The sequence below is a fragment of the Homalodisca vitripennis genome, chromosome 8 (assembly GCF_021130785.1).
Source record: "Homalodisca vitripennis isolate AUS2020 chromosome 8, UT_GWSS_2.1, whole genome shotgun sequence".
Classification (NCBI taxonomy): domain Eukaryota; kingdom Metazoa; phylum Arthropoda; class Insecta; order Hemiptera; family Cicadellidae; genus Homalodisca; species Homalodisca vitripennis.
In genome coordinates this window covers 108,917,934-108,928,968 of record NC_060214.1, presented here as the reverse complement: position 1 = coordinate 108,928,968, position 11,035 = coordinate 108,917,934, and the positions used below count along the sequence as shown (strand labels likewise).

The window sequence follows — 11,035 nt, the reverse complement described above, 5'->3', positions numbered from 1 at the left end:
ACTAATGATTAATCGATTGTATGACTTGAAGTCGTCTTTGCAGCAAGAACTGACTTTGGAGCTGGCGGCACGCACCAAGGTTGAGCGCAACAAGCAAGATGACACTCCGCCTGGCCGAACTGAGCGCACAACAACAGGCAGTGCGAAACGGAAGAGTGCACCGGTCCATGCACCCCGGCGCAAGAACAACAAGGCTCCATCCGCCGTTCCACCATCCTCCAAGCCATCCAAACAAGAAGGAAAAACTGTTGTGCCTGTGTCGAAACGCCATATGATGACACCAAGTATGTATTTGTTGGCAGTTTAGTGAGAAATGTTAAAAATCGGGTAGGTGAGCGATATTTCTTTATTTTGTTTCACCCATTCCAACAGTTTCAATGAGCCGATGAAGAAGAGCAATGATGGGCCCAGTGGCACGATTTAACTGTCGACTTTTTTGTTATCATCTCAGTGTATGACTAGGCTAATTAGCTAAAGACTGCTTGATTTTTAAATCTTTCTGTTATATATTGCAACACTCTTTTTCAATTAGATTGTTAAGGACAGAGATTTGATCACGTTAGATCAGAATAGTGTAATTACTACTTATTAATTTTACTGACAAAATACTTTGTTCAAAATCAAATCAATAATTTGTTATTTAATTAGGTCTGTATTATGATAGATTTATACAAAACTCAGAGTACATAAAGGCCAAAAGGAGAACTTCTACATGAGTAGAGCAGGTTTCTACTGAGTCAGTACAACCTTGTCCTATGATATGATGTGTGCCTTAATTTTAATTGTGATTATGTGGAAGTATGTACAGTTTAAAAGGTGTTTAGAACATTTCATAAATCTCTGGACAACTTTGTAGATTACTTGAATCCCATCATTTAGTTAATGTTGTGTATTGTGAGTGTGGGTGTTGAGGATGTGATTGTTCACGGCAGGTTCTACGTTGGGTGTGACCTGTGCAACAACTGGTTCCACGGCGACTGTTGTAGGCATCACCGAGGACATGAGCAAGACACTGACGGAGTTTGTCTGCACAGAGTGTCGACACGCACGTGACACCCAGGAGCTCTACTGCCTCTGCAAGCAGCCCTACGACGAGTCTCAGTAAGTATTATATGTTGCCTCGTTCTGTAAAATTACAATTTAACCCTTCGCAAACAGCCAAAAATCTGCAAAATACCTTTTTATGTGACAGCTACATATTTTTTATAGAAGCACATTTTTCTGATAAATGTTATATTTTCGCAAATTACCTCTGATAAATACAGTCTCAAACAGTTTTACACAAAAATTATTTCATAATAGTTTTGTATACCGTACTAATGACTAATCATAGTATCTTGAAGTCGTCATAAAACGTAAAAACAAATGTAAAGAAAATACATTGATGTCATGTATGGTATAGCCCACGGTCACAGCATTATTGTGTACAAAATAGGCCATTTAAAGTTTTCTTATTGTACAAAAATAAAATTTGAAAAAAGGTTTTTGTTCTGAGTTTTGAATACTCAAAATTATTAACCCATAAATAACATAATATTCATATCATATTTCAATTGAAGCCCTAAAACATTATATACAACATAATTATATTAAGGCAAAACTGATGATGCAATTGTGCGCAGGTTCTACATCTGCTGCGACCGTTGTCAGGACTGGTTCCACGGCCGCTGTGTAGGCATCCTGCAGTCGGAAGCGGACAACATCGATGAGTATGTCTGCCCCAACTGTCAGCGCAACTCCTCCATCAACTTCGCCAACATGAAGAATCTCAACACAAAGGATTTTGAGGCTCTCCGGAAACTCATCAAGCAGCTGCAAGTGAGTTTCGTATTGAGTGAAAGTTTTAATTTTTGGTCTATCAGTTGTTAAATCTTCTAAAGACACAATTATTGTGTCATTTTCTAATATACACAAACATTTTAAATGTATTGAAAGTTGAATTGAATTTTTAAATTATATGTATTTTTAGCAGAGGTGTTTGGAAGAAATTAGGGAAGCATTCTTATTCTTTCTCTCAGATAAATGTTCTTGCTTATAGAAGAAAAATGCATGATCATTGTGAGGCAAGGCAAACACGACACCTGATTTAGTAATTCACATCTAAGAGAAACGCCCTCACAGTGAAAATCTCAATTCAGATACATATCAAGTTCAGTGTAGTTAGCTTTGAATAATTTAACCCTACTAGCAGAAGTCGCTCAGTAAGCAAACCATTTTTGAGTTTTGTGTTAGGGTGTAGTTTCTAAATAAAAAATGTAAATGTAAAAAGATGTGTAAAATGTAATTGGAATAAAATGAACAGTACTCATGTGACAAAATCAAATGTTTAATTAATTTCTTTAATAGTTGTGTTTGTATCTAAAATAAAACAAAAAATTTGTTTTTTTTTTTCAATTTATTTACGATATAACGTCAAGTTACATGCAATTCTTACAAAAAACTACATGAGCCTAAAAACAAAAATGTATATACTAGGCTAAATAGTACATTATAATCAAAATGCAATGTTTTTATTTTTAAATGTAGCTTGTTTTAGTAAATATTACTGAGAAATTGGGGTATTGCCAACACAAAAACAAATTGCAATTACAATATAATACTGAAGACATGATTTGAAAGTTTTTGTTTGTAGTTTTGTAAACTTCTTGTGATGGACGTAGTGTTATTTAAAAAATACATTTATAGTTTTGCGAATATTTTTCTTTCTTTTGCCACAAACACACTATTAAAATGATGATACAGTCGAATGACGTATGAGGCGATGTTGCCATATTGGTACTAACCATCAGCTGTTCCCTGATGTTGAGACAGATTAGTAATTTTTCATACACGTAAAAAAAACTGGCAAAAGTGTTATCCGGGTGGTGTAGATGGGAATTAAAACACAACAGCCACTATTAAGCTATTCTAAAGCGGAGTACTCTAGCAGATATATATATATATATATTGTTTATTGAAATTTATTGAAATGAAATTATATATATATATATATATACATCCGTGAAAGGTTAGTTTATAACCAAAAGGGAGAATGTTGTCAACATGATTCCTGTAGGACGTGGTGTTGGGTACTCAGCCGGTAGCAGCAGGCAGATTACAGAATTGTATCAATTTCCACATTAGCAATAGTGAGTTTAATTGTCTGGTTGTATTTCCAGAGCCACAAAAGTGCCTGGCCATTCATGGAACCCGTTGATCCCACCGAAGCTCCAGATTACTACAAAGTCATCAAGGAACCTATGGGTGAGTACACATACACGGTTTTTAAAAAAATGTGAAAGATAAAAAGAGTGTATGTTTAAATTGACCATAGCAGAATAGTTCTCGTCGTCATCACCCAGAGTGTTATTAAATGTTGGAAATTTAAGAGTCTGAAAAGTACTATCCATCATCGGTATATTTGTTAAAATCAAGGTAAAATAAGTGTACCCAGATCAATAAACCATTTACATAAATTTGTAAAACTGTAATAAAAATTATACAGGGTGTTCAATAAAAGTTGTTCCAATACTTTGGTATTTTGTTGTACACATAAAAATGAGCAAACAAATTCATATGAAGGTATGTCCTAACACCTTTAGTTTTCCGTCTATATGTCTGTATGTGTTCTTTATCAGAAAAATTATATGTTTTGAACCAGTTAAAATAGTCATGAAACTTGAGGATTGTATTAATCTTTGGTAGACCTTTTTCAAAATAAAATATTAACAAAATCCTTTTACCTGTTTCAAAATGTCGGACGTTTAAATTATTCCAACCAAAATAACTCAAAACCTAATGGCCGCCATTTTTAAACGGGTTAAATAAATTTTTTAAATATTTTATTTTCAAACTATTCAAAAGTAATATTTAGTTTTGATGTAAATTCAAAGTGTTCAATTAAATCTGTCAACTATATAAAATACTAGTTATAGAAGAGGAATTTTAAACTAATAAGACCGGAATTTCAATGTTGAATTCAATACTAAAGCAATACAAGAATATAAAATTGTATTAATAGATAGAATCTGCATCTATAGACAATGAGGAGATTATGTAGCTTTCTGTCTCGCCCACGTTGAATTAGGGTACCTGACACAATTGGTACATAAGAAGACTTTTTAATAACTATTTCTACTGTTCTGTATACACTAAAATGAACATCATTTATTAATTCGCATTCATCACTAATTTATTATTGTGTGTCTGCAGATCTTCAAACAATCGAGTTAAGGATAACAGACCGGCAGTATAAGAAGCTGAGTGAGTTCATAGGTGACATGACCAAGATATTCGACAACTGCCGATACTACAATCCGAGAGAATCACCGTTCTTCAAGTGTGCCGAGTCCCTAGAAGCGTATTTTGTGCAGAAAGTGAAAGGTTTGCGAGACAAGCTGGTGGACAACAAGTAGTGGATTTGAACTTGTGTTCGGGAGGAAGGTCTGTTTGAATCGATCTCATAAAGTTTTGTTTTATTATATTCGCCTCAAGACCTCAGCCACCAACGGTATCAAATCAATGTTTATTTTGTTCTAACAACCTGTTACAAATTTATGCCATATACTTTTGTATGTTTAGTGCTGTTGTCGGTTAGCCGGTTGTGATTAAATTTCAAATACCACCAAAATCAAATGTGGAAATTTAATTTGATTATTTACCAAAATTGGAAACGATTGCCTTATATAGATTTGTAGATGGTGTGTAAGTAGGATGGAGCGGTGGTCTCACAGAGTCGGCTCTTTGGACAACAAATTTGTAAAGTGATACAGGGTTTCTGTATGTATATAGCCACATGTACAAATGTAATATAGAATAAATTATTTCTAGATCCGTATTGACTCCTAGAGTGTTAAGTGTACATACAGAGCATAATGTGACTCGTGATTAACATGGTTCTTTGCATGGTCGATGAGAATAATATCTTAAAAGAGCTACCACTTGTGATAATTATATAATTTTTTATTTTCTATTTGAGAAACAATAAAATTCCAGTGGAAGTCTTTATTGTTTATATTTGTATTAAGAAAACAATAGGAATGAATAGTTTATTTTGGACTTGTTATTGTTTTATTCGTCTTTTGTGTATTTATTTTTGTTCTTTTTGTGTATTGCTGTCTTTTTCGATTTACATCCAACATTCCCAGTTATCCAACATTTTAGATTCTCTCTTAGTGAGTCGTATGACATTTTTCAATTTGCCAAAATGTAGTTACCATTATGTTTTTAAGAGCGAACGGTTTGAAATCTAAAACAGTGTTGCCGCGTTCCCTTACATGTTGAACTGTTGAGTTTTGTTGTGTTTGGTTGTGAAATTTTGTTTGCCAAATTATGTAAAACTTACATCTGTCTAACAACAAAAACTTTATCAAATGTGTGGTAGAATCGCCTGTAGTCGGTATATATGTTGAAAATACTTGTCTGTATTGCCACAGCTAAACTACTGTTGGAGACTGTTATTAACAACGTAAATTATATTATTATCCAAAGAGAGTTAGTAAAATACTCCGAAAATTCCACAGATTTTAAGTTGTTTCCAGTATTTTAATGAATAAAAAATAACCACAATTTTTTTTAATTCATGAAAACAGCGATTCTTTGTGAAACCAAGATAGATTGTTGGTTAAACAATAATGAAAAAATGTAATGGGTTAAATTTGATTTGAAAATGGTACTAAAATTATTGGTACTATTGTAATTTACGATAGGGTTGGAACTTGAAGAATATTGATTGTATTGCATCAGTTAAGAGAATTTTATGCCGGTTTGTAGGTTTACTAGGCTTTAACAATATTGACATCCTTAAAGAATTTGAAATATAGCCCATTGATACCTTAGATTGTGATGATATTTTTCTCAAATTTAATTTTAATATTCCGTCTTCTTGAATAAAATATGTCTTTAACGCATTGACTGTGGCAGATGCACTAGTGCGCTTACTGTCTTATTAAAATAATTATCACTCAAGATAGAGCCGCAGCGAAAGTGTTGAACAATTTTAAATATTCAAAATGGCTAACTGAAAAAAAATAGTATGTAAAAATGTTATCAGAAAATTCATTTTTTGATTAATATTGTTTGAATGTTATTGATAAATTAATATTGATCATAACAAAATAGGGGAACAATTATTAAGGATTTTTGTAATCAACCTAAATTTTGAGTAAAGTATATTTTAATTCTAGCTAGGTGAGACTAGATGCTATGAGTGTGGTCATTAACCAATGATGCGGCAATGTCACATTTGTTACTCATCGTAGTTATTTTCTCTTTGTTCCCTTTGTCGTGTTGTGGATCCTGACACAAATCGATCGTGTTATTGATTCAGGACATACTAAAGTGGCAAAGACAAAGTACAACTGGTCATGGATTATACGCAACTTATTGTAACACTTAACAATCGATGACATTCTTTTAATGTATACTTTATAATTACATAATTTTACAATGACAAATGAGTATTGTTCAATCTATTTAATATAATAATCAGCTAGAAGTAATAATGTCAGACATAATAATTACATAATACATACATGAAGAAAATAAAACTGGTAAAAACAGTAAGTTATTTTGAGGAAACTTAAGCTATTCACTGAATAATTATAAATATTGACATTGTAACATGGAAACTAAAACTTCAGTAGTTTACATAGCAGACTTCTCCGCTGGTCTCCAAATAGTATGAAAGAATTAATTGTCAGTATGGGTTCACTGAAGTGCACAATCTTTATTTCATGCGTCTAATTCTTGTTGTTGCAATAAACACAATTTTGATTATAAATTGACGTAAATTCTATGTAATAGTCATATGTGAAATCCTCAATTGTTGTGTGAAATATTCAAAAACTGTTAAATATTTGAAATATACTTTTGTTTTGAAGTAATAATTAGGCTCCATGGATTTTCCTCTTATGCCTAATGATTATATGTTGTGTTAAAATCAATGTAAATGAAAATGGTAATACATTCTTAAACATGAGAAACTTTTAATCAACATATCCTTGGTAAGAAACAATAGATCGCCACACTATCAGGTCTTAAATCAAGCTTGTTTTAGAATGGGTACTCTGTGTGAATAATTTCAAGCATTTTGTGATAGTCTTTTAGTTCCTCTGCAGAATTGAATGTTCAAACTTCCATTATGTCAGGCCAAGTGTACCAACCACCAGTACTTGCCAGAAAACGCAAATTAATAATAATAAAGAGCTGGGTGTGTTATAATTATTTCACTCAAAAATCGATAAATTATTGTTCTTAGGATACTGGATTTGAATATTTTTCTTAAATTGTAAAATTTCTAATTGTTTAAATTGATTTGGAAAAAGTTAAAATACATTTATTCTTATTAAAATGTATTTTGTCATAATTAATATAATTTAATACAGAATAAAATTCCTTTTTTCTGTGCATATACGTTTTCTTGAAAATATCTTGATTGAAACAAACTAGTGCATGGTCAATCAACAGTTCAGTTCAGGTTGGGCTTTTTTTTGCGAATATGTTCATCTTACTATGAAACTAAGATAAAACCATCCAAATTTGTTCTACTCAGTAAAATAATTAAATAATCCTATCTCAATTTTGCTCCAGTTTGGAAAAGGGTTTAAGAATTGTTTCATTTCACTTCAGTTTCCATATGCTGATGTTTTGGTGTATCAAATTACGCAAGTACATTATTTAACCTTAAAAGCAAATTTGTTAACCTGCACAATATTGGATTTTTACACTAAGATGCTTTTAACGAGTAGGCATTAGTATGTTGCAAATAGGGGGATTGTATCAGATAAATACATTTTACCTTATTACCTACAGATAAATGTATTTCAGTTGGGTATTAATAAGATCTGGTGTAAAGGTTGACACACTGGTAGCTTCAAGTAAGAGTAATTTGAGAATAGGAGGAGAAAAAAATATTGGGCTAGATCAAATTCTTTATCTACAGCCCTAAATGATTTGGAGCCAAATGGAATTTGTTCTAAAAGCAAAAAACTAATTCTTAAAAATTAAAAAATTCTTTATACTATCTGTATCAATGGCTCCAACTTAAAATTTGACTGATTATTTTATTACTTGAACTTCCATTTATGATGTCTATAGATATGCTTTCTCGAGCAATGCTGATATTATCTGGTTTCTGGAGAGCCATAACTACAAACAAAAGAAAACTTAAGATTATTATAGTAGACCTGAACATTGAAAGACTGGTGTTTTGTAACTGCTACAAACCTTTAAACTCATTTATGTCAGGAAACAGAACATGCCAGACGTAACCTTTTAGATGTGACCAAGTTTTATAACATTTTTAATAATGACTTGCACCAGCTTAAAAATAAAAATTTCCAGATAGAAAGGAAAATTAGATTGCAAACACATGCACATTTAATCCCAACATCCGGTGGTTAAACATCCAAAGAGATGTGTTTACTGTGAAAATACTCACATAGAGGTTTGAGTGTTACATGAGAAATGGCATAGCTCATATAGCAATCCTTTGGGATTGGCAGGGAAATAAGGAAATTGGAAGTTAGTTTAATTAATTTACTTCCAACGATACGAAGGTGAGATGCACTATTTGTTAGAAACAGCTATTTATCAATATAATTCAAAATGTGTTTGGTCAGTTTAAAAAATTTATAAATACCCATTTCTTTAAAGAAAGAATAATGTCGATTTATTAAAAAATTTAATAATATTCTTAAAATAACAGAACAGCTTTATTGAAATTGAACTGTTTGGTTACTGTCGTAGACAACTTATATTGTGGAATGTTTGAAAAATAATACTCAAGTTTGTTAGATAGTATAATGAAGTTTGGTACATCATATTCAAAATTATTTCTACAAATATTAACAACAAATTAATGTTGGTATCAATAAAAAGAGCTCATTCACTAGCACTTCAAAAATTGTATTCTACTGTATGTATTTTAGTACAAATTAAATTATAGTCCTTGTGACATGTTACATTTGTGAGAATCAAACAACAAGTAGTACTTCCAGCTCGGTAAATTCTTGGGATATTGTTTCCACAAGCTGTATTATAAAGCATTTTGAACAGAGGAGTGTTTTTGGACTCTGGGAAATTCATGTTCGGTGAAGTCTTGCAGAAATTTTCGGTAAGTGCTACTTTGAGGACGATTGCAATAGGCTAATATTTTGCATACAAAATCTACTTAAACTTAAATTAGTCCGTAACATTACATTCACACTTTTCTGTAGGCCTGTTCAATTATCAGTGACCGGATTTGAATTTATTTCAAGGTTGTACAACCAAACCAACAAAAAATTTCATTCTAGTTATATTAAAAGAAAGGCAGCACAAAGACTATTACAATACATAATAACTTCCGTTAACAAATAACTTGTTTTAAGAGAAATATTTTTTCAAATTGTGTTGTATTATGTATATTTTCTAAATTGATAATTTTTACTAGTAAAATGCATAATATATGTTTATAGGTGTTATGTTGGTATTTACATAATAGGGCAGCAGCTTTTGCACATTTTGATATTACTCGGATGAAATCGTTTTTTGTGTGTAAATACACTGTACATAGGAAGTTTTAATAATTAACAGTAAGATAGTAATTTCAAACCAGGAAAGTTGACGTAGATGTAAAAAGGTATTTTATAAATTTTGATAGTAATTTAAAATAATGTACATTTGATTTGTTATTTAATGGGAATGTATAATGTATCAATATTGTTAATAATTTAGTTCATTGGAATAATATTTTTGTACAGTTCAAATTATATTTTGCCGTGTATATCGGAGTGAGTGAAATTAAAATAATGTTGAGAGTATGTAAAAAGATGATCATTGTAAATATTAACCTTGCCCCATTATAATTAAATATAACTTTTAAGACGAAATTTTTATACAAAGCTGTTATTTTAAAAGTATTTTCTATGTAAAAACGTATCATGATTTGGTAGAATTCACTTCCAACAATTGAATCCGGTTTCAGTTTTCTCATTGGATTTGTATAAATAGAGCTGTGTGGTCGTAGACTAGAATCTTGTTAAAATAAACAATCATGTGTACATCTGGAACTTGTATCCCTTCTTACCTTTAGTCCTCGCTAACATCTCAAATTACTCAAATCTCTGATCTGTGTAAAACTCACTCATATGAAGGCTGCAAAAATAGGTAAGTTATTGGAGAAAAACAAACATTTTTGGGGGGGGGGGGGGGTGGGGGGGGGGGGGGGTGGGGGGGGGGGGGGGTGGGGGGGGGGGGGGGTGGGGGGGGGGGGGGGTGGGGGGGGGGGGGGGTGGGGTTTCCCTCTGTCGATGACCCTTTCTAGATGAGGTCCACAGTTTAGAATCCTATCTAGGATCACGCCCAGGTACTTGACCTCAACTTCAGCTCAATGGAGGAGCCTCTGAATAGAAATAGCCCATTGCCCTCCATCTGTCCCCTCCTGGTAAAGGCAACCACCGCACCCTTTGGGTGGGGTTGATAGTGGGGCCCACCTCATCACACCAATAAATTACAGCTAGGTTAAACTGGTTCCTAGGGTTTGCAGCCATGTAAGTTTTAATGCGATTGATGAAAATGTACGTCACAAGTCACAAAATCAAATACACCAGATACCCGGGCGATAACAGTTGGACACACCATTCTCGCAGATCACCACCTACGTGATATAAGTAGGTATAAGATAGATTATCATATATAAGTGACTAGCAGTACCAAAGTTAAAGATAACCTTTATGATGCTCATGTAATTTGAGCTTAAATTTTGGATGTTTTCTTCCTTTCACCAGATGTGGAGATTGGCACCAAGCCGATGGCCAGCAGCATTTCCGATCAGTAATTTCCCGACCTTAGAACACGTGCCAGATCATCCTACTGTTCTGACATCTTATCACTTTTTATAGTTATAATATGTATATGTAGTTCATACCTACTTAAATATAACCTGAATAACAAATAGTAGTTAGGAACAGAGTGGTATTCTCCTCGACAACATTGCTTCCTTTTGGAAAGCAGAAACAAGAACTAGTAATAACATTTAATTTTCAAAGTCAGTCAAATAAGATCTGTTTTTCTT

General features: G+C 32.6%; 1 protein-coding gene across 1 annotated transcript; it reads left to right on the top strand.

Moving 5' to 3' along the window:
- Positions 1 to 987: 987 nt before the first annotated feature.
- On the top strand, positions 988 to 4,449 carry LOC124367866 (nucleosome-remodeling factor subunit NURF301-like). Its single transcript, XM_046825042.1, has 4 exons — positions 988 to 1,101; positions 1,623 to 1,818; positions 3,159 to 3,243; positions 4,192 to 4,449. Exons 1-4 carry the CDS (start codon positions 1,001 to 1,003, stop codon positions 4,392 to 4,394), a joined length of 585 nt encoding a protein of 194 aa, XP_046680998.1. The 5' UTR covers positions 988 to 1,000; the 3' UTR covers positions 4,395 to 4,449.
- Positions 4,450 to 11,035: the final 6,586 nt, after the last annotated feature.